At 39.7% G+C, this 24256-nt stretch overlaps 4 protein-coding genes across 4 annotated transcripts; all 4 read right to left on the minus strand.

Annotated features, from left to right (window-relative positions):
- Window positions 1–1746: 1746 nt before the first annotated feature.
- On the minus strand, window positions 1747–6983 carry LOC135338716 (gamma-aminobutyric acid type B receptor subunit 2-like). Its single transcript, XM_064534770.1, has 15 exons — window positions 6653–6983; window positions 6449–6589; window positions 6169–6339; window positions 5960–6064; window positions 4597–4668; window positions 4348–4548; window positions 3972–4289; window positions 3739–3916; window positions 3473–3626; window positions 3278–3404; window positions 3110–3217; window positions 2901–3050; window positions 2440–2766; window positions 2047–2208; window positions 1747–1978 (listed from the first exon to the last, which is right to left on the minus strand). The coding sequence occupies exons 1-15, from the start codon at window positions 6872–6874 to the stop codon at window positions 1832–1834; spliced, it is 2583 nt and encodes an 860-aa protein (XP_064390840.1). The 5' UTR covers window positions 6875–6983; the 3' UTR covers window positions 1747–1831.
- Window positions 6917–11534, minus strand: LOC135338717 (gamma-aminobutyric acid type B receptor subunit 2-like). Its single transcript, XM_064534771.1, has 15 exons — window positions 11228–11534; window positions 11039–11179; window positions 10812–10982; window positions 10643–10756; window positions 10504–10575; window positions 10256–10456; window positions 9886–10206; window positions 9574–9751; window positions 9280–9433; window positions 8911–9037; window positions 8739–8846; window positions 8537–8686; window positions 7657–7983; window positions 7308–7469; window positions 6917–7240 (listed from the first exon to the last, which is right to left on the minus strand). Exons 1-15 carry the CDS (start codon window positions 11429–11431, stop codon window positions 7094–7096), a joined length of 2577 nt encoding a protein of 858 aa, XP_064390841.1. The 5' UTR covers window positions 11432–11534; the 3' UTR covers window positions 6917–7093.
- Window positions 11535–12541: 1007 nt separating this feature from the next.
- On the minus strand, window positions 12542–16465 carry LOC135338962 (gamma-aminobutyric acid type B receptor subunit 2-like). Its single transcript, XM_064535054.1, has 15 exons — window positions 16241–16465; window positions 16041–16181; window positions 15680–15850; window positions 15492–15599; window positions 15361–15432; window positions 15095–15295; window positions 14734–15051; window positions 14479–14665; window positions 14179–14332; window positions 13943–14069; window positions 13769–13876; window positions 13567–13710; window positions 13142–13468; window positions 12755–12916; window positions 12542–12703 (listed from the first exon to the last, which is right to left on the minus strand). Exons 1-15 carry the CDS (start codon window positions 16463–16465, stop codon window positions 12638–12640), a joined length of 2511 nt encoding a protein of 836 aa, XP_064391124.1. The 3' UTR covers window positions 12542–12637.
- Window positions 16466–16583: 118 nt separating this feature from the next.
- On the minus strand, window positions 16584–24216 carry LOC135338724 (gamma-aminobutyric acid type B receptor subunit 2-like). The gene is made up of 15 exons (XM_064534783.1): window positions 23958–24216; window positions 23687–23827; window positions 23317–23487; window positions 23155–23259; window positions 23015–23086; window positions 22755–22955; window positions 22381–22695; window positions 22124–22310; window positions 21799–21952; window positions 21553–21679; window positions 21103–21210; window positions 20911–21054; window positions 17252–17578; window positions 16892–17044; window positions 16584–16828 (listed from the first exon to the last, which is right to left on the minus strand). The coding sequence occupies exons 1-15, from the start codon at window positions 24180–24182 to the stop codon at window positions 16706–16708; spliced, it is 2553 nt and encodes an 850-aa protein (XP_064390853.1). The 5' UTR covers window positions 24183–24216; the 3' UTR covers window positions 16584–16705.
- Window positions 24217–24256: the final 40 nt, after the last annotated feature.

Raw genomic sequence — 24256 nt, forward strand, 5'->3', positions numbered from 1 at the left:
GTGTGTACAGTCAAATCTCCTAACCACTAACCCTAACCCTATGTCAAACAGGTTTTGAGGACTGTAACATAGACCTCCTCTGACTGAACACAGATTTAGAGAATGAGTCACCTTTTGGGCAGACAATGAGAGTCACCTTGTGGGCAGACAATGAGCTGCCTTGTGGGTGCATGGACTGAATCACATGGCAACTCATGCCACAATACAGTGGTTTTCCATACCTTTGCAGGTGTTATACTCCAAGAGCACTGCAACTACAATGTAGTGATTTATGGGGGGTGATCAGTGCCAAAACCTCCAGTTCTTTTTAGTGCTAAAATTATTTGCATGGTAAAGTTCTACATACAAATGACACGCTCTCTCTTATTTGCATGGTGATTTTCTACATACAAATGATACTCTTATTTGCATGGTGAAGTTCTACATACAAATGAAAGTTCTACATACAAATGATATAACTTATTTGCATGGTGAAGTTCTATATACACACGAATGAAAGTTCTACGTACAAATGAGAAGTTCTACATGCAAATAACGCTGCCATGGCAAATGATAAGCTTTGTTAGTTTTACAATGACACTCTCATATATATTTGCATTGACTTGAAACCACTCCCTTTTTCATCTATAAGGAAGGGCTCGGATGAAAAAGGGAAGGTTGGAATATAATTAGAACAAACCACTATAACTACATGCATAATGTGTGGCCCTGGGTGATTATTCAGCTTTGATCCCAGACCGTCAGAAATGTATTTTATACTCGAGGCTATATAGCAACAGAAATAGTACATGCGTGCATGAGTGGTGGCACGCGAGTTGTTAGGACGTTAACATTGTGGGAGCGTGACATTCTTCACGCATGCATGCCCCTAGGACAACTGTAAATTTATAGCGGCATATATGAAGGAGGACACAATTAACATTATAGTATAGACGGACATTTTAATTAACATATCATCGTTATAACTACGTGTTGGACACGCCCGCTCATGTGGCAATCCTTTTTGGTCACATAAGTGGGCATGTCCAATAACGGAGTTAAAAAAGATTACTCTCTCCCCTGAGCCTTTTCTTAGGTGAAAAGGGGGAGTAGTTTCCAGTCTAGCAAATTCACCGTGCAAATGTGAGAGTATCATTTGTATGTAGAACTTCACCATGCAAATGAGAGTATCATTTGTATGTAGAACTTCACCATGCAAATGAGAGTATCATTTGTATGTAGAACTTCACCATGCAAATGAGAGTATCATTTGTATGTATAGAACTTCACCATGCAAATGAGAGTATCATTTGTATGTAGAACTTCACCATGCATGCAGATGAGAGTATCATTTGTATGTAGAACTTCACCATGCAAATAAGAGAGTCATTTGTATGTAGAACTTCACTATGCAAATGGTTTTAGTACTAAGTAAAAAGAGCTGGAGGTTTTGGCACTGATCACCCCCCATAGTGATTACCTGTCTGTGTTATTTTAGTCCACCCACACATCAGAAAAATCCAAAGTAAAGTAAAATACTGCATGGCCTTACAGACTGTTGCAGACTTTTCACACAACTCAAGGGGATGTACATTTACTACTGTACTTTCACAGCATTTATTACTCCTTATATATAATTTATGCTTGATGCTCTTGATGCTCGAGATCAACAAGCTGCTTTCAATTTTGAGCCTATATAAATATGCAGCAGCATGCATGGATAGTAAATACAGGCCCTCAGCTCCTACAAGTTTTAGTGAATGAACACACTGTATCTAACATTCATTTTGGGTTGCACAAGAAAAAGTAAGTGTTTGGAGTATAGACTATAGACTATAGTGTGTCTGTCTCTTCAACAGGGGGTGCACTCTTCCACTTGTTCAGTTTTGATGACAGTGACACTGCAGCCTGTATCTGCAGGTGCACTGGAGCTATTTGCATCAATGGTAATCGGTTGGTCCTCAGGATAACAAGTTGGACAGGTCAACTTACCGCCATTCTGCATAATTATAGGAACATGACTGCCTCAAACAACTTGAATGAATATACTATATAGGGTTTGCTAACCTGACAATCTTTCAAAAGATTCTCTAACTCGACAATTCTCTCCCTCATTTGAGTTGTCACTTCTCCACTGACAAGGTTTAGGTTCATTTCGTTGGTATTCAGAGTATTGCCAGCTGTATTGAACACATACTCACCCTCAGGGTCTCTGTACAAACTCACCATCTGCAAGAATGCATGGTCATTTCATCATGAGAGTAAAAATCTAGATCTAGATCCATGCGAGTTATTCTGTACAGTCATGATATTCAGCACTTTTACTTATTATACACCTGTCCAGCAGACCTCCATAGATACAAACAACATGATTGTATTAATTATAGGTATATGTACATATAAAGGTGGATCCATGTAAGAAAGTACGTACACAATTATGCAGTACATACATGTACGTACCTTAGGAATGAAAATTAGGCCTAGAGAGAATGTTGTGGCCACAAGGAGACTCCCGGAGAAGATGGCTTCAATTAAATTGATATAAATTCCAGGCACTATTGTGACAATTGCAATGAGCACCAGAGAAATGCTTGAGATGTATATCACTGCAGCAATGTACTTGGAGTCGTTTAGCAACTTGATCTTGACTTTGCGTGTTTGAATAGCGAGGATGATTCCAATGATTTGAAGGATTGCTAGATATACAAGTGTCACTGCCACATAGATTGTTTGAATGGTGTCTGAAATGCAGTAATAGACCATCTGATTTATCCTTTCTCCAAACTCCTACAGAGACAAATTAATGGATATTCTCATAATCCAAACAATCAATACACGAACATTATTAATTGACTTACATTTCGAATACCTTGTGAATTAACCCGTAGTAAGGTTATTATGTCACAAACTACTTGACTCACATTTCGCCTTTTGTCTTGTGAGTCCTCAGTGAGGCTCAATGGATATGGATTTGGTTGTAATTGGGGCACAGAAATTTGCAAGACCGACAGCAATACACCAACAGAAGAAATACTGAGTACCAGTAGCACCAGCTTCCAGTCATTCAACGTCTAAATGACAATAGTTTTTATAGTTATTGTGCATGCATGCGCATGAGTGTTTGCCATACCTTTTTTGAAAGTGACGGATTGTGGAAAATGTAGTAGACTCTTCCCATTTTGACCAGGATTGCTGAAAAAGCCAAGGAGTAACCGATTGTATTCAACAGATAATCAGCCTGTTAAAATGAAGATGAGCATAATTATTACATAGAAAACACAAATGTAGCTGTACTTACGTAACACCTTATTGCATTCAACTCATAATCCGTGCTGGGTAGGACTCTGAAGAAGATGCCAATGTAATTAAAGTAAGCTCCGGCAATGATAAAGTAGTTTATGTTGGGGCTGGTTATCTTGACAACTCTGTAAGCGTAAGACAAACGTGCATGTGCTTATAAAACACTGCTTTGTATATATAGCTGTCAACTCACCTCTTTTTCCTTTGTGTAAAATTAAAGACCAGACACACAGTACAGAAGATAAGACCAGCAACTGCCAAGATGTAATAGGGAATCACAAGAGCTAAATGGTACGTGACAAATTGAGGTACCGGTGTACCATCTGGTGGGACTCCTCCTTCAAAAGCTACATGTGATGCAATTATGCGTATTACAAGCATTATAATTATAGACATGCATATAATTGTGCACTGCCTAGTGGCTGGCTGTAAAACGTAGACATTATTGACCGCACTTACTTGTGATATTACTCTTTCCACTCTTGTAAAAGAATTCCGCCTGAGATTCATTGATGTTTTGGGTGAAGCCGAAATATTCACGAGATAGTATTGATAAATCATTGTTTATTAAACGGTACTGGAAAAATTCAACAATATCAACAACTCGAGATCCATCATTGTCAAAATTTATTTGCCCCTATAGAAAGGTGAAAGGTATAATGTTTAGGATTGAGTTGCTATATAAAGCTTACAGAGATTCCCACGAAGTTTGTTCTCTCCAGGTTCCACCTGATGATGCAGCCCATGAGCTGATTGGAGTAGATGAAGTTCTCCAGTGACACCACTTCCCACTCTACACCAGTCTCCTCATCAGTCCCTCCACACTGAGTCATGTTCAATATCTCCTCTCTTGTCAGACTGCCAACCATCTCATTGGTCCTGTTCAGCGCGAGAGCTAATGTCCAGATGGCATCATAAGCTATGGTGGCCAAAAAGATGAACGTGTCGTTGTCTTGAGCTTGTGGAGTACCAAGCTTTCTTTTATAGCGAGAATCAAAATCCCTCGGTGTCTGTATTTGTGCAATAATTAAATTATAAGGCCTCAGATTGAAATATCGAGGAGCTCACCAATCCAGTATCAGTTGTAGCATTCAATTCATTCAGATTTGGCAGCAACTGAAGTGCGATGGATCTGTGCAGGAACTCTGCTAGTTGGTTGTCAGTGCAGTTTGTTAGCTCTGGGTACACCTCCTCTGTCCACCACCTGTCCTGGTACCAGCCGTAGGTCAACCACGCATACTTGGGATAAGTGTACCCCCTTAGGTAGGCCTGCGTATGGTACATAATTGTATAACACGTCCATTGGAATCCATTTACCTCACAAATGATTTGTTTGCCAATAGCTGAGTAGGTATTGATGAAGAAAACTCTATAATCCTTGTCTTCAAACTACAAAAATAACAAAGCACACACCACGTGAATATTAAGTACTGTGTTTTGCAAGTTGCTTGTCATTGTGCACAGTAAATGAGTGTTGTCTATAGTACTACCAAGAGTGCATAAGAAGAGAAGAGTGTCGAACTACTGATACTTCTACACAAACACTGTGCACAAAGTAACGTGACATCCTGTCAATTGCACGTGAGCAACTCGCAATTGATGACGTTTGCGCATAATTACGCAACGCACAAAAGTTGTTAATAGTGAGTAAACAGTGCAAGTGAAGAGGATCAACTCGACTATTGTCTCTATTTAGATGATTTTTGTGAAGAGATCGTCTCCTATCAGTGTGCAGTGAGCAGCTCCACAAGCTCTGAACGTTGAACGGGAACAACTAGCTAGAATTGTTCGATTACCACACCCCTAAAAACGTCACGATTAACATTTACTAGGAGATTACTAGTAAATTTACAATACTTTATCACGTGCGAGTCATGTTACTTTGTGCACAGTGTTTGTGTAGAAGTATCAGTAGTTCGACACTCTTCTCTTCTTATGCACTCTTGGTACTACTGAGTCTGTAGTAAAGTGAATGTGTCTATTCAGCAAAAAAAATTAATTTGCTAACTTAGTTAGCTAAGCTGTTAGTGTATAATTATGCACATGCAGTACTCTGTTGACTTGCTATACCTCTGTTGATTTGAGCCAGTATATGGGAGTTGTTTTAGTTACAGGTATATAGAGACAGATGAGAGGACATAAAGAAAGTTATGAGTCTGATTAAATCTAGTAACCACAGTAGTACTATAGACAACGCCCATTTACTGTGCACATGACAAGCAACTTGCAAAACACAGTAGTAATTGTGCACTGTGGAAATGCATTGTGCCATTTATGGCAAATACACAATAGCTGTTAATTGTATTGTAACCTCAACGTTGCTTACGTGTCGCCATGAAACATGTGGCGCATACTCTTGATTAAAATGGCATAGTGAGAAAAAAAATCAGTCTCTTTTGAGCTAGGGTGACTAAAAAGCTTTGTGGATCCTGTGTGTTAGGTATCTGGATGTCGTAACATCTATATATAGGTTTCCTAAAGATTATCAATGTATCTGCTTCTGCTACTCAAGGAAGCAATAGACTTGACGCTTCACTTTTGCATTGTGGGAAAGTGTATGCTTGTGGCATACGTAAAAAAACAATAACTATATATGACGTCGGAAACATGACATCAGTATACTGAGCAAAAAGGGATGTAATGTTTTAATCTACCCAAACAAGTCCTTTCCATCACTCACAAAAAAATTTGCACTCAGTCCAGTTATAGGGAGTGGAGATGAGATCATTCTGTTGGCCACCTCAATTCCTGCTTCTTCTAAAGGATCTTGCACTTGTGTCAATGTCTGCAAAGTGACAAACTTAAAATGCAATTATGGTGTTTTACGCTTTTAGTAATTATTGTGACACATGCATGCATAGATGTACTGTATGACACGTTTAGTTATACCTCAGTAAACAACCTCTCATCTTGAGTGATGAAGGCAATACGTTTCCAGCCATACTCTCGAATGAGGCTGACTATGGCTGGAGTGAAGATTGTGTCAGAGGGGTAGGTACGGAAAAAGTTGGGGAAACGTTCTCTGTTACTCAACTCAGTCAGCGATGAAGCATACGAAATCTTTACAGAATAGAGAATTGATTAGCTTCAGCTTATAGAAATTACTAATAGCTACTTATAATTATACATCACTACAATACGCATGCTATCCACTTGACCATGCATGCACCTGTGAGATACTATTGTGGTGAATGATCTCTGCCACAGGAGTAGAGGCTACTGAGCAGCCACAGCCCAGGAGACCAAGCACAGTCGGATGGGGTGGAGAAATGGCATCAAAATATTCATTCAGCGACACAGTTCTATCACACTGCAAATTGAGTTTATTTGATCTAGTCCAAGTTAGATCTAGATCTAGAAGATCTATACTCACCATTGTGTCCACCACAGGTGTGTGAGTGAGGTTGTAGCCAGGTAGAATGGAGCTGTCAGCATTAATCAGCTCCTCTGCTAACTCAATGGCTGGGACTGCTCCTGATGAGTCAAAACCTCCTGTAGGTCCAGAAGTAAACAGAGCATATTTCAGCTCTTGACTATGGACAGCTTTAAATAAGCACCCTAGTAGCAGAGTTAATGCAATAGATGTAACACACATCTTTAAATTGCATAAGAGTAAAGACTTATTAAGTTGCAGAACTGATGCACTTGCTAATAATTATATATAGATAATTAATGATCAATTTTGTCAGGATGCAAAACTATAGGGGAGGGGCTGTATAATGTTGCTTGCAACTCTTAAGTGGCTTAAAAAAAAAGTTAAACGAGTGTTTTATAACGAGTGTCTCAGTTATAATTATAATCAGCAGTCTGTTCGTCAACAATGGTTGAACTCTTCGATTTCTTCAGTGTTGAGGACAATGATACTGCAGCCTGTATCTGCAGGTGAACTGGAGATATGAGTATCTATGGTAATCGGCTGGTCGTCAGGATGACAAGTTGAACAGGTCAATGTACGGCCATTCTGCATATAGGAATATGACTGCCTCAAACACTCTCCATGCATCAATGCACATCATGCCATAACTAACCTGACTCTTCTCTAGAAGACTCTCTAACTCGACAATTTTTTCCCTCATTTGAGTTGTCACTTCTCCACTGACAAGGTTTAGGTTCATTTCGTTGGTATTCAGAGTATTGCCAGCTGTATTGAATACATACTCACCCTCAGGGTCTCTGTACAAACTCACCATCTGCAAGAATGCATGGGTCATTCATCGTGAGAGCCAATAGAAGTTTTTACTTCAATAACACAGTACATGCATGTGAGTACTTCTATAGATACCAACACATACGAATAACACTGCAGTTAAAATTTACTTCGTGAATTTAAAAGTCCGATACATGACATTGCAAGAAAGTATAATGATGCGAATTAACCTTAGGAATGAAAATTAGGCCCAGAAAGAATGTTGTGGCCATAAGGAGACTCCCGGAGAAGATGGCTTCAATTATATTGATATAAATTCCGGGCACTAGTGTGACAATTGCAATGAGCACCAGAGCAATGCTTGAGATGTAGATCACTGCAGCAATGTACTTGGAGTCGTTCAGCAGCTTGATCTTGATTTTGCGTGTTTGAATAGCGAGGACGATTCCAATGATTTGAAGGATTGCTAGGTATGCAAGTGTCACTACCAGATAGATTGTCTGAATGGTTCCTGGAAAACACTGATACACCATTTCATTTATCCTTTCTCCAAACTCCTACAAAGCAAGTGTGATTCTTTCATATAATAAGTATTATAGTTATTGCCCAGCCAGAGTGCAACATGCCATATATTGCGCCATGCACTGGAGCAATATAATGCCCGAGGGCCGCAGGCCCCGAGGGCATTATGTCATCCAGTGCAATATATGGCATGTTGCACGAGGGCGCCTGCAATAACTAACTTGTTGCCTAATGACGTTAAACTCGTCTGACTGGTCATATAAATCGTAATAAAAGACATGTGTTTTGAAGGAATTTAGTTTTGCTGTATTCCATAGTAAATTTTTAGGTTTTCTTCCCACTAGTAGTTATAAAAGTAGTAGCCTATAAAATATAAAAGGGGTTATTGGGTGGGATGGTGGGGCATAAGTCCCAAATGGATATCTCTTAAAGATATCTACTGCATTTACACACAGTGCAAGTGCATATATATATTCCAGTGCAATAATATATGGTAGCCATGGCAGTGATGCAACATGCCATATACTGAGCACTGGATTGCTTTGATCTGCCCACTCACTGGGCAACAATACAAACTAATTGACTTACATTTCGCCTTTTGTCTTGTGAGTCCTCAGTGAGGCTCAATGGAGATGGATTTGGTTGTAATTGGGGCACGGAAACTTGTATTATCGACAGCAATACACCAACAGAAGAAATACCGACTACCAGTAGCACCAGCTTCCAGTCATTCAACGTCTAAGTGACAATAGTATAATACTAGTTTATATATTTTGTGCATGTGCCATACTTTTTTTGAAAGTGATGGGTTGTGGAAAATGTAGTAGACTCTTCCCATTTTGACAAGGATTGCTGAAAAGGCTAAGCTGTAGCCGATCGTATTGAATAGAGAATCAGCCTATTTAGCAGACACATGCATCATTCAAGTTGCACAAGTATAATTATGGTATAATGGCACTTACGTAACACCTTATTGCATTCAACTCATATTCCGTGCTGGGTAGGACTCTGAAGAAGATGGATATGTAATGACAGTAAGCTCCGACAATGATGAAGTAGTTTATGTTGGGGCTGGTTATCTTGACAACCCTGAAGGAAAAAACAGCCAAGATTGCGTAATAGCTTAAGCCACTCCAAGTTGAAGTTAGTATTGTCCTTATTCATTTAAGGTCGTTGTTTCGCCTTATGAATATTATTATTAATTTTTGCAAATGAACACACTATTTTGTGCCACATGGTTATAGTGCGCATTATGCGGATGACCAGAGTATCACTTGGAGTGCATGGCCTTACAATATAGCTATTTCTTTCATTACAGGTTAATGACTCACTTCTTTTTTCTCTGCATAAAATTGAAGATCAGGCACACAGTACAGAAGACAAGGCCGACAGCTGCCAATGTGTAGTAGGGAATCACCAGAGCTAAATTAAATGTAAGGAATTGAGGGACTGGGGTTCCATCACGTGGGATGCCTCCCTCAGAAGCTGCGTGGGAAAAGTGTAAGTGTAGTGTAACAGTTTGTTAAGTAACAGATTGAATTCTTACATGCAGACAATTACAAACACTGACCAACACTTGATTGGACAACAGAATTTGGGTATAGTAGAATGTGAACTACACTTACAAGGAAACACATTACTGCTGTTTACTCCAGGTTTGTAATAGAATTCAACTTCCGAATCATTAACGTTTTCAGTGAAACCGAAGTACACACGTTCCAAGGTGCTGTTTGTTAATCGATACTGCAAGAACTCCACCTTGTCAACAATTCGTGATCCAGAACTATCAAACTTCACTCGTCCCTTATAAAGACGAAAGATTGTACTCAACAATTGTTATTGTTCAGTAGTAATAATGCAAATTGCATGCATACTGTATACACCGCATGCATGCTGTATACACAATAAGAAATATGAGCTCCATAATGTTTACTTACAGACACCCCCACAAAGTCTGTTCTCTCCAGGTTCCACCTGATGATGCAGCCCATGAGCTGATTGGAGTAGGTGAAGTTCTCCAGTGACACCACCTCCCACTCTACACCAGTCTCCTCACCAGTCCCTCCACACCGAGTCATGTTCAATATCTCCTCTTTTGTCAGACTGCCAACCATCTCATTGGTCCTGTTCAACGCGATAGCAAATGTCCAGAGAGCATCGTAAGCCACAGTGGCAAAAAATATGTAACTATAGTTATTGATTAAACTTTCAGTTCGCAAAAGTCTCATACGATAGAAATATTCAAAATCTCCAGGTGTCTGCAAATTCCACATAATTCACATAAAAATGATCAATATCTCTACTCACCAATCTAGTATCAGTTGTAAGATCTGGTTCATTCAAATTTGGCAGCAACTGAAGTGCAATGGATCTGTGCAGGATCTCTGCTAGTTGGTCATCAGTGCAGTTTGTTGGCTCTGGGTTGACCTCCTCTGTCCACCACCTGTCCTGGTACCAGCCGTAGGTCAACCACGCATATTTGGGATAAGTGTACCCCCTTAAGTAGGCCTGTACAGTTAAATGTAAGTAAGTATACAAACTGGAAAATAAATTACCTCACAAAGAATTAGTCGGCCAACAGCTGAGTAGGTGTTGAGGAAGAAAACTCTATAGTTATCATCTTCAAACTAGAAAACATGTAAAGTGATTAGTTACATTTAGAGCATGGACATGCTAATTGAAAGGTAAACTTACAAAAAAATTGTTTTCTTTGATACTTTGTCTAATCATTGGGAGTAAGGGTGAGATCATTCTAATATCCACATCTATGTTTGCTCTCCTCAGGGGATCTCTTACTCTCGTTAGAGCCTGCCATAGATAATTATGTTCAATGTCTATCAACCAAAGGATGCCCTTAGCCTACCTCAGTAAACAAGCTCTCATCTTGAGTGATGAAGGCAATGCGTCTCCAGCCATACTCTTGAATGAGGCTGACTATGGCTGGGGTAAAGTCAGCATCTGAAGGGTAGGTACGGAAGAAGTTGGGGAAACGACTTCTGTCACTCAACTCAATTGAAGATGACACGTACGAAACCTGAAATGTTGCAAATTGTTGAATCTAACATTGAAATGCTGCAAGTTCTAACAAACCTGTGAGATACTGTTGTGGTGAATGATCTCTGCCACAGGAGTAGAGGCCACTGAGCAGCCACAGCCCAGGAGACCAAGCACAATCGGGTGGGGTGGAGAAATGGCATCAAAGTATTCATTTAGTGACCCTGTTCTATCACACTGTTCAAAATACGGTTAATCTAGAGAGCAGACTGAAACTAGGCTCACCATTGTGTCCACCACAGGTGTGTGAGTGAGATTGTAGCCATGTAGAATAGAGCTGTCAGCATTAATTAGCTCCTCCGCTAACTCAATGGCTGGGATAACCCCAGATGAGTCGAAATCTCCAGTGGTTCCAGAAGTGAACAAAGCATACCTCAGTTCTTGACTGTTAGCAGCTCCAAGCAAGAGAATAATAAACAGAATAGCCATGTTAATTGAAGGCTCTCCCTAGGTATAAGCAAAACATACAGTAGACTCTACCATAAAAAGCTTTTTCAGGGCGTAGTCTATGCTTGCGAGCGTGAAGTTATGTGGGGGCGGGGCTGAAGATAGATCATCCCGATGATAGACTGACGTCAGACTACTGGACAATTTTTTATGTGTTAGAGTGCTTACAATAAATTCTACTGGATGCATGATAATTATGATCAATTTTGCTTGCACCATAGATACTGTACACTCCAGGGTGTACAGTATCTATGCTTGCACCGTGCCACAGATCTTAGACGCTATGAGGCCGCCAGCCAATCAGCCCCACCCCTCTTTTTGGAAGCTGATTGTTGTCACACTAATTGGTGCAGCACCTTTGGCTTTGCAGCACATACATGTAACATGAACACACATTGACAACATGAAACCACAATGTACTATTGCAGACACTTCGAACCAATTCAAGATTTGTATAGTGTTACTCCTGACATCTCCAGACTTCCACTAATAATCCTCTGTTTTTTTAAGCTTTCCATCCTGTGAGCCAACCACTAGATGCCGTAAAATTATCGGAACCTAGTCGTTCAGCTTTCTCCATCAAAATCGTTCCTTCAGGGAAAACGTTTCTGGAAATTGCAAGTTAACATTGCAAAATACAAATCCTTCAACCTTGACGTGATTCTTATTTTTTAGGATTGTGTCCTACCACACTTAACGTTTCTGTTAACTTTCTTGTTCAAATTTTTGGTTCTTTTTCGACAGCTTTTATCACTTCAAATGTCATCTTTAGAGATAAGTCATTCCTCTTATGCATGTCTATGGCTAGAGTGAGGGCCAGGGCTAGAGCGAGAGGAGCTAAATCTATCTACGTTGATATCCCATGTTGTTTTTAATAAAAAGGCAGACATGGCCACATCAGATGTAATTACGGCGCCAAGCAGTAATTCCCAAGCCTCGATAAGGCCACACTTATTTTGTGGTTTTATAATTATTGTCCAATGCGTGCATGTGGCCACCAACTTAATTCGTTCTATTTAAACAATTCTGCCTGGGTGCAGAGGCACATGCACTGTTGTATGGGAAATCAGCACGATGATATAATGTCTCATGATCAGCTATGATAAAATACAACGACATTGTTTAGTCTAAGAGTTAACTAGTAAGAAATTAGTAGTATCTTTTTCGATATCTGTCATAGTTCCATTGTCAGTTTTGGTGGCCATTTGGCTGATAATCTGAATGACACCTTGGACAGCTCAATGTACGGCCATTCTGCATGGGAATATGTTCCATACCTGCCTTAATGCACATACCACAACTAACCTGAAACTGTTTCAGAAGGTGTTCTAATTCAACGATTTTCTCCTTCATTTGAGTCGTTGCATCTCCACTGAAAAGGTTCACGCTTGTTTCGTTAGTTTGTACTGAATTGTTAGTCTGATTCAACACAAAGTCTCCTTCTGGATCTCGATACAAGCTGATCATCTACAAATGAACAAAAAACTCTCTACAACAAGATAGTTCTAGGTCAATAACCACAATTATTAAAAGAGCACAAGCGGAACCCCAAAAAACTTTTTCTATCAACAACTGGCTATTATAAATTATATCGATGTCCTTTAGGTATATATAGTATAGTATACCAAATGATCCTTGTAACTGTACAATCCCCAAGTATAGACAGACACACATGTACTGAATATATTGAACCTTAGGAATAAAGACGAGGGCCAGGAAGAACGTTGTTCCAACAAGTATGCTTCCGGAGAAGAGGGCCTCCTCGATGTTGATAAACTGATCTGGAATTATGACGTTACTTCCAATAAAGAACAAAGCAATGCTTGAGATGTAGATCACTGCAGCAATGTACTTGGAGTCGTTCAGCAGTTTAATCTTGATTTTGCGTGTTTGAATAGCGAGGACAATTCCGATAATCTGAAGGATTGCTAGATACACAAACGTCACTGTTAGATAGATCGTATGAATAGTTTCTGTATAGCATTGGTATACCACTTCGCTTATCCTTTCACCAAATTCCTGTGTGGTAGTATAAAACGTGTAAAATTTTAATTATAGTATTACAATGACATCTGTATCAAGATTCAATCACATATTAATTTCCGATGTCTACTTGCATTTCTTGAAAAGGTGTCTGTAGTGACATTTAGTGGATATGGTATTGGTTGAAGCTGTGGCACTGTAACTTGCAGAACTGCTAGCACAACACCAATTCCAGATATGCCCATTACTATTAGCACCAGCTTCCAGTCTGTCAGTGTCTACATTATAATTATGTACGTTGCATGAGCGTTGCATGGTGAACGATTTTTCAAATACCTTCTTTCCAAGTGACGGGTTGTGAAAAATGTAGTAGACTCTCCCCATTTTGACTAGAATTGCAGAAAAAGCCAAGCTGTATCCAATTGTATTTATAGTAGAGACAATCTGCAGAAGAATTAAGAGTCATAAACAAGAAGTACAGCGCAGATACATATACTTGATAATACTTACGAAACATCTCACAAATGTGAAGGTGTAATCAGTGCTTGGCAACACTCTCAGATAGATGGATATGTAATGACAGTAAGCTCCCATAATTATGAAGTAGTTTATGTTGGGGCTGGTCAATTTCACAACTCTGTAATTGTGAGCATATATATATATGCGTATATAAAAACAATGCTATAGATGTTTACAAGAATGCAACTTAATTGAAACCTTAAGCTTGTTGTCATGATGGCTATCACCTCTTTTTCCTTTGCGTGAAATTGAAGAGTAGACAGACCGTACAGAGGACGAGGCCAACAGCTGCGAAGATGTAACAGGGAATCACAAGAGCAAAATTGTATGTGATAAACTGAGGCACTGGTCTACCATCTGGTGGGACTCCTCCTTCAAAACCTGCATATACGCATGTGCAATAAAATGCTCGATTCAAATGAGTACAATCGTAGCACTATTATAAACGCTTCCCATCATCTGGGTGTAAAGTGGAATCTTTATCTTTCTGCAAATAAACACTGGGCGAAATTGTTGGCTGCTCTTACTTGGAAACACAGTGATGTTACTCTCCCCACTCTTGTAAAAAAAATCCGCCTGAGAGTCATTGATGTTTTGGGTGAAGCCGAAATATACACGAGATATTACTGATGACTCATTATTTATTAAACGGTACTGGAAAATATCCACAACACCAACAACTCGAGATCCATCATTATCAAAATTTACTTTCCCCTGTAAAATGTTGAGAGTGTGTAAGAGAGGACACTTTACAGTTGCTATAATTATACGCAGTGACTTACAGACACTCCCACAAAGTCTGTTTTCTCCAGGTTCCACCTGATGATGCAGCCCATGAGCTGATTGGAGTAGGTGAAGTTCTCCAGTGACACCACTTCCCACTTTACACCAGTCTCCTCATCAGTCCCTCCACACCGAGTCATGTTCAATATCTCCTCTCTTTCCAGACTGCCAACCATCTCATTGGTCCTGTTCAGCGCGAGAGCAAGTGTCCAGAGGGCATCGTAAGCCACGGTGGCAAATAAAGTGTATGTGTAGTTGTTGTCTTGAGTATAGTCTGCAATCCTTCCTTTGTATAAAGAATCAAATTCCCTCGGAGTCTGCATTTGGGATAATTAAAACCTCAATATCCATGTAGCTCACCAATCTAGTATCAGTTGTAGAATTTAATTTATTAAGATTTGGCAGCAACTGAAGTGCACTGGATCTGTGTAGGGCCTCTGCTAGTTGGTTGTCAGTGCAGTTTGTTGGCTCTGGGTTCACCTCCTCTGTCCACCACCTGTTCTGGTACCAGCCGTAAGTCAACCACGCATATTTGGGATAAGTGTATCCCTTCAAGTAGGCCTGCATAATTATGACGTTTTGTCACTTTATGTACATATTCGGATTGATTCCATCGTGTAGTTTACCTCACAAATGATTTGTCTGCCAATAGCTGAGTAGGTATTGAGGAAAAACACTCTATAATCCTCGTCTTCAAACTAAATGTAGACATGTGAACACATATATACCATGTCAACAGTGTCCTTCCATTACTTACAAAAAAATTTGCACCCAGTCCTCCAGTCATAGGGAGTGGAGATGAGATCATTCTGTTGGCCACCTCAATTCCTGCTTTTTCTAAAGGATCTTGCACTTGTGCCAATGTCTGCAAAATACCAAAAATGCATTTATAGAATTTACGCGTCAAGGTATAGATCTAATGACATGCATGTTGTGTGCATTTACCTCGGTAAACAAACTATCATCTTGTGTGATGAAAGCAATGCGCCTCCAGCCATACTCTTGAATGAGGCTGACTATGGCTGGAGTGAAGATTGTATCAGAGGGGTAGGTACGGAAGAAGTTGAGGAAACTTTCTCTGTTACTCAACTCGGACAATGATGAAGCATACGAAATCTGTATATATATATGGAGTAGAGTTAGGTATTGCCTGACATGCAGTTTCAAAAGAAGCAATATATCATAATAATACATTGATTACTATAGACTAAGTATAGACATCAAGACAATTATTGTATAGATCTCAGTAATAATTTGTATATACAATACTTATGATAATACTGACAGCAACCACGTTAGACTCTACCTGTGAGATACTGCTGTGATGAATAATCTCTGCCACTGGAGTAGAGGCCATTGAGCAGCCACAACCCAGGAGACCAAGCACAGTCGGGTGGGGTGGAGAAATGGCATCAAAGTACTTATTCAATGAAACAGTTCTATCACACTGCAAATTGGAATTCTTCATGTAGAATTACGCTAGCCTTTACTGCAAACTATACTCACCATTGTATCAACCACAGGTGTGTGAGTGAGGTTGTAACCGGGTAGAATAGAGTTGTCAGCATTAATCAGCTCCTCTGCTAACTCAATGGCTGGGACAGCTCCTGATGAGTCAAAACCTCCAGTAGGTCCAGAACTGAACAGAGCATACCTTAGCTCTTGATTGTGTGCAGCTCCAAGCATAGCTTCAATGAGAAGCACCAGAATATAAGCACCTTTGACAGCCATTATGATAATTATAGTGCTATAATTATAGGCTATTATCTAGTAGCAAAGTAGATCTAGCAACAAAAATTAATATCCTGTTTCCGATCAGCCCCACCCCTCTTTTTGGAGAGAAACAAAACTGTGTCATTAATATTCTTGACAAATTAAGTACTTATGGGAAATCAGCATAATAATGTCTCAGTACAATGATAATAATTATGCATTATGCAACGGCAGTGTTAGTAAAGTAAAAATCTAAAACTAGATTAGGAGAGACGTATCGTCTTTGAAATCAGTCATGGTTTCATTGTCAGTTTTGGAACAGTTCTGGCCATTTGACAGATAGTCTGAATGACACGTTGGACAGGTCAATGTATTGTCATTCTGCATGGGAACAGAACATAACCGCCTCAAATACTCTCCTGCAATGCACACTTGACTACTAACCTTCAAAAGTGTTTCTAACTTTGCAATTCTCTCTTTCATTTGAGTCGTTGCATCTCCACTGACAAGGTTCACGCTTGTTCCGTTAGTTTGCACTGAATTGTTTGTCTGATTCAACACAAAATTTCCTTCTGGATCTCGATACAAGCTGATCATCTACAAATGAATGCAAATTGGACAAAAAACTTTAAGCAGATAATCTCTACATTTCTTCTACTATAATTATCTGACTATTATCAATGTCATTTAGAGTCCCAATTATAATAACAGTACATATGCATGCGTGTAGTCTATATACCAATGTGTACAATCTACACAGACACGTACCCAGTTATCCTTGTGAGTATGAAAATGATATTATACCTTAGGAATAAAGATGAGAACCAGGAAGAAAGTTGTCGCAATAAGTATACTTCCGGAGAAGATGGCCTCTTCTATGTTGATGAGATGATCAGGAATTAGAACGATACTTCCAACAAAGAACAAAGAAATGCTTGAAATGTATATCACTGCACTAATGTACTTGGAGTCGTTCAACAGTTTGATCTTAACTTTACGTGTTTGAATAGCGAGGACAATTCCAATAATCTGAAGAATTGCTAGATACACAATCGTAAGTGTGAGATAGATTGTCTGAACAGATTCTGTATAGCATTGGTAAACCATTTCGCTTGTCCTTTCATCAAATTCCTGTGTGGTCAGTGTGAAATATATAATACGATGGCATCTAAGCATCTAGATTCAATCAACATCTCTCACTGTATGATTAGTAGTATGGTTAGAGAGTGCAACGTGGGATTTTTAGCATGAGTTAACAAGGCAAAGCCGAGTGCTATAATTACCTTGCCATGGCTTGTGCTATTAATCCCTTATTGCACGAGTAACCGATTCTCTGCAGTTTTAACTGTCGAATTATAGTTTCACTACACGGCTCTTGTACTTTTACTAAAAATGTGGTGAAAAAATTTAAGTCCGACATTTTCTATTGCTAAAGTTGATTGATGCTAAATTGAAGTGAAGAGATTAAAGCCGAGCGAAGAGATTCCAGACAAGAACTAGCTATGGAAGACTAAAACATATATGCTAGAAATGTATCTATGCAAGTGACTCGGGTTTTATAGTAGTCGGTCAGTCTGTCTGTCTGTTATTCTGTTTATTCTGAGTCTGCTTACCTGGATGCAATAGTGGCTGTGTTTGTACCATGGATAGCCTCAACACTAATTTCGATTGGCAGATTTTGATGTTAAAGCTTAATTGTCGAATAAAAGTGAGCAAAAGCTAAGAAGCTTGAACCTTGCATATTGGCTAGATGTACACGCGGCTTTGAATCGAGGCTGTAGACTAAACCCCAAATTAACACCAAGGGATTGCACTTTACTTGCTATCTATAGCTATAGACACTTGCTGCACTATAAATAACACAGTATTGTAACAAGAGAGCTCACAAGAGTGTTCTGTCTTTTCTCGAGTAAAATCAGTATAAGATCAAAGCCTCCAAGTATAAACAATATAATAAACTCATTTCATATAATAAACTCATTTCCGTATATAAATTTCAGTGTAAAAGGAGTACAAAACATGGAAATGAGACGAAATACTAGTGCATGGCTTTATAAGATAAGTTTCTGGTATGCATAGCAGTGGGAAATGCAGTAGGAAGGTGCATGCTGAGATCGCGTGACAGCGCGCCAAAAACTGCCCACACACAGGAAGCCACCACCTTTTTTTGCGCATGATAATATGATATTATCCTATGGATACTGAAGATTATCACGAGTCTGTGCCAGTAACTGCACGAGTGCCTGCAAGGCACGAGTGACAGTTACTAGGCACGGACGAGTGATAATCATCAGTATCCATGGGATAATGCATTTATTGCTTGGCAACCAAAATGCAGGTTGAATCTGCGCATGCGCAACGTGCGGTTGCTTTATCAACCAGAAGAATGCGTAGCAACAAAATTGAGTTCTCCCAGTTGAAGACGAGTTTAAGAGAAAGAAAACAGCTAGAAAGACAAAGAAATAAGACTCTAGAACACCAAGAGAGCTTGCAGAAGGCTACTTAAAGATTTTATAGAGAACAGACAAGAAAAAAAGACAAGAAAAACGTTGACAACCAGCAACCCGTTTTGAAAATGGATAGTTCTGAAGGATAAACAGCATGTGCTTGCTTTCTATCATGCTCCAGTGTATCAGAAGAGGAAATGCACCGCTATAACTGAAGAAAAGTGTGACAACCGTTTTTGAAGCCAAAAAACGACTTTATACAAGCCTGAACAGGCTTATATGGTGGTGCAGTACACTTCTACATGTGCAATACTCCGCTCAAAGCACCCACTCCCGGTCCCAACACTGATGCCTGTTTGATGCATTAAATATGAACACTGACAACCTCCTGACCCTCAGCTTCACTGCAAAAGAGCACAGAAGTGATACAGAGCATCAGAAAACAAGAAAAGAGACCGATAAACATTGCAATGCATGATAATAAGTGTGTAAACTATGTTTTTCTTGTTCTCTCACTGCTGAAAACGTTTTATTCCAAATAAGAATCACTTCCTAGTGTGCAATAACAAGTGTGCAATAATACTTCCGGGTGTGCAATATCCCTTTCCTTGCCATTCGTGAAATCTGGAACAGGAGCGTCTTTAGGTCGATCAATTAGTGTGGATCCGGCCTCACCACGCCTCCAAGTCATTCTATTAGTCTAGATCCGGCTAGCAATTCTAGCTGGGACTCCCAGTTCTAGCTCCTTTTGTTTAGCGTGTCAGAGACTGGGAGAAGATGATTGGCACTCCCTGGCTCCTTTGGATGTACAGCTGTCCAGATCCCTAGAACATACCCTCCATTCTGACGAGTTATCAGTGCATAGGGTGCTTACTAGATTCTTGCCAGCCAGTACAGTTCAAGCTACACACAGCACCGCTCAACTATTCTCTACCCCATTATCTAGCTAAATCTGGTCCAACTAGACAGCAGACACAGCTAGTTAATTCAGTAAAGCCAGGGGTAGCCCTACTTCTACGGTTGTTCAGTACCCACGGTAACAATTCCTCTGGGCTGGGCTAACTAGTTGAGCCACGCCTCCCAATTCTCAAGGCTAGGTACATGTCTCTGTCTAGCTGCTTCTTCAGCTTCTTGCTCAGTTTTGTGGCTTAGAGAAAGGCCAGCTACTCAGGGGGAAGAGTCCAGATGAAAGTCTGGCAGCCAGGTGACGTCCAAACGGTCAGTTATTCTTTCCACCAACTTTTTAATCTAGTCTAGTCCTGCTTGCACTGCTACTACTACTGCTGCCTACTGCTGCTACTCTTCCTAGCTAGTCAAAGGTTTCTTTTTTTTTTTTTTTTTTTTTTATAACTACATATGCACAAAGAGACATCAAAGCTTACATCAAAGGACACAGATTTTTAGCCTACTTGACTGATAAGGCGGTTACCTAGACTACAGTTTGTTTGTCAGGGAGGAGCTCACATACAACTTCATCTAATTCATCATAACGATTCCTTACCCATTGTTGTAATTTCTACAACAGATTGCCAAGGAAAGAGATAAGGAAAAATATCTGCACAGTTGGTGATGAGTCGCTTCCTGTGCAATTTGAATGAAAAACGCTGATGTCAGCACTTATTAAAAAGCAATAATGTTTTATATTGTCGCCGCAACGTTAAACATGCAAAAAACTAGCTTTCTTGTGCATGCTGCTCACCGTTTATGATTAGCTCCCAGATAATCATTAATAATTTTTAGGTGCATAAGCACCCTGAGCCCATAGCCTGGATACGCCACTGCATGCATAGATAAATTTCTAGCATACGTTTTAGTCAGCAAAGGTGACAAGTACAGTGCATCACATATCCGTATTTTTGTGTATAACCGTATTAGAAGGGAAAAAACCATATAAACAAGCCCCATGCGATGATAATGTGCAATCTAGCCCGGATATGATTCGGGATTAATTGTACTGCTCACTGTACAATTATAGCATATGCAGTATATCATACGATGTCTATTATTACAACTTGCATTTCTTGAAAAGGTGTCTGTAGTGACATTTAGTGCATCTGGTATTGGTTGAAGCTGTGGCACTGTAACTTGCAGAACTGCTAGCACAACACCAATTCCAGATATGCCCATTACTATTAGCACCAGCTTCCAGTCGTTCAGTGTCTGCATTATATAATTATGTACATGAGCGTTGCATGGTAATGCAAATACTTTTTTTCCAAGTGATGGGTTATGAAATATGTAATAGACTCTCCCCATTTTGACCAGAATTGCTGAAAAAGCCAAGCTGATTCCGATTGTATTTATAGTAGAGTTAATCTGCGTAAAAAAGAGGTCATCGAGATTAATTACAACCAAGAGTTCATTAGGAAGAGTACGCAACTCCAATTAAAACCGTAGTAGGCGTTTCTTCCAACCTACGTCACAACCTGCTGTTGTATAAACTGTGACTTCAATTTGCAATGAATAACATAGTGATGGTTGTGTAGGAAAGGCAATGAATAACATATAGTTTATTGCATTTCCTGCTAGTTGCGGTTACGTAGGTCAGACGGAACGCCTTTTGTGCTACAGTCTATTGGAGTTACGTACTCTTCCTAATGAACTCTTGTTACAACACATGTACAATATAAGTAATTATGTGTACTTGAAAGTACTTACGAAACATCTCACAAAGGTCACAGTGTAGTCGGTGCTTGGCAACACTCTCAGATAGATGGAGATGTAATTACAGTAAGCTCCAACAATGATAAAGTAGTTTATGTTGGGGCTGGTCAATTTCACAACTCTGTAATCGTGATATGTAAAAACAATGCAGCTATAATTATTACAGATGTTCACAATATAAATGCAAACATAATTAAGAACTAGAAGCCTCTGTGTCAAAATAGACATGATGGCTATCACCTCTTTTTCCTTTGCGTGAAATTGAAGAGTAGACAGACCGTACAAAAGACGAGGCCAATAGCTGCCAATATGTAATAGGGAATCACGAGAGCTAAATTGTATGTGATAAACTGAGGTACTGGTCTACCATCTGGTGGGACTCCTCCTTCAAAACCTGCATATATACGCATATACAATAAGATGCTCGATATAAAATGTATAGTACAGCTTAATAATTATTGATTCCTTATTGCAAATACGCTTCCCAACATTTGGGAATCTGTATAAAGTCCATGCAATTATACAATAATACTATACACAACATAGGCATGGCTGATGATCTTACTTGGAAACACAGTGATATTACTCTCTCCACTCTTGTAAAAAAATTCCGCATGGGAGTCATTGATATTTTGGGTGAAGCTGAAATATACACGAGATATTACTGCTGACTCATTGATTATTAAACGGTACTGGAAAATCTCCACAATATTAACAACTCGAGATCCATCATTGTCAAACTGTACTGGCCCCTTTAAAAGGTGAGAGGGGTATATGTTTATAATTTAAAGGACGACACAGTTGCTATATTTTTTGACTTACAGAGACTCCTATAAAGTTTGTTTTCGCCAGGTTCCACCTGATGATGCATCCCATGAGCTGATTGGAGTAGGTGAAGTTCTCCAGTGACACCACCTCCCACTCTACACCAGTCTCCTCAACAGTCCCTCCACACTGAGTCATGTTCAATATCTCCTCTCTTGTCAGACCACGAACCATCTCATTGGTCTTGTTCAACGCGATAGCAAATGTCCAGAGTGCATCGTAAGCCACGGTTGCGAAAAAGGTGTACGTATAGTTATCTTGAGTATTGTTTGCAAGCCTTCTTTTATATAAAGAATCAAATTCCCTCGGTGTCTGTACGTGTATTTGGGATAATTAAGACCTCAGATTGAAATATCATGCATGCAGCTTACCAAGCCAGTATCAGTTGTAGAATTCAGTTTATTCAGATTTGGCAGCAACTGAAGTGCGATGGATCTGTGCAGGGCCTCTGCTAGTTGGTCATCAGTACAGTTTGTTGGCTCTGGGTTCACCTCCTCTGTCCACCACCTGTCCTGGTACCAGCCGTAGGTCAACCATGCATATTTGGGATAAGTGTACCCCCTCAAGTACGCCTGCATATGATGTACATAATTGTATTACATGCAAGGATTGATTCCATCATGCAGTTTACCTGACAAATGATTTGTTTGCCAGTAGTTGAGTAGGCATTGACGAAGAAAACTCTATAATCCTCGTTTTCAAACTACAAATTAATGTGAACACATAATGATGTGCATGTCATGTCTATAATTATATAATTTTATTACTTACAAAAAAATTTGCACCCAGTCCAGTCATAAGGAGTGGAGATGAGATCATTCTGTTGGCCACCTCAATTCCTGCTTCTTCTAAAGGATCCTGCACTTGTGCCAATGTCTGCAAATAAAAAGGGCTAAAAATGTTATTGACAGCTTCAAGGCATATAGCATTTACCTCAGTAAACAAGTTCTCATCTTGAGTGATGAAGGCAATGCGTTTCCAGCCATACTCTTGAATGAGGCTGACTATGGCTGGAGTGAAGATTGTGTCAGAGGGGTAGGTACGGAAGAAGTTGGGGAAACTATCTCTGTTACTCAACTCGGACAATGATGAAGCATACGAAATCTGTATCGAATATAGAGTATAATTATAGGTATCTTGCCTGATCAGTTTCAAGAAGCAATAATCCTGTGTCATAATAGGCAAAAACATTGATCAAAGCTGGTAAACATCTAAAATCGAGACAATTTAACTAGTATAGATCTCTGTAATATCACTATACAATAACTATTGCATGGCATTAACCACGCAAGAAAAAATATACCTGTGAGATACTGTTGTGGTGAATGATCTCTGCCACAGGAGTAGAGGCCACTGAGCAGCCACAGCCCAGGAGACCAAGCACAGTCGGGTGGGGTGGAGAAATGGCATCAAAATATTCATTCAGTGACACAGTTCTATCACACTGCAATAGTTTTTGTGAGATGCATTTTAGTATAGCTACTGCAGTATTAAGATGGAACCTAACATGCCATCAATTGTATTAATGGTGAAATGTACATATAGCTAGATCAAGTATATAGTGTAAATCTCACCATTGTGTCCACCACAGATGTGTGAGTGAGGTTGTAGCCAGGTAGAATAGAGCTGTCAGCATTAATCAGCTCCTCTGCTAACTCGATGGCAGGCACCACTCCTGATGTGTCAAAACCTCCAGTAGGTCCAGAAGTGAACAGAGCATACCTTAGCTCTTGATTATGAGCAGCTCCAAGCATAGTTTCAATGAGAAGCACCAAAATATAAGCACCTTTGACAGCCATTATTTACAGATCGATCAGCCCCACCCCTCTTTTTGGAGAGGGAAACAAACTGTGTCACGACTTATTCTAGCCTC

This window comes from Halichondria panicea, chromosome 7 (assembly GCF_963675165.1).
Source record: "Halichondria panicea chromosome 7, odHalPani1.1, whole genome shotgun sequence".
NCBI classification, from domain to species: domain Eukaryota; kingdom Metazoa; phylum Porifera; class Demospongiae; order Suberitida; family Halichondriidae; genus Halichondria; species Halichondria panicea.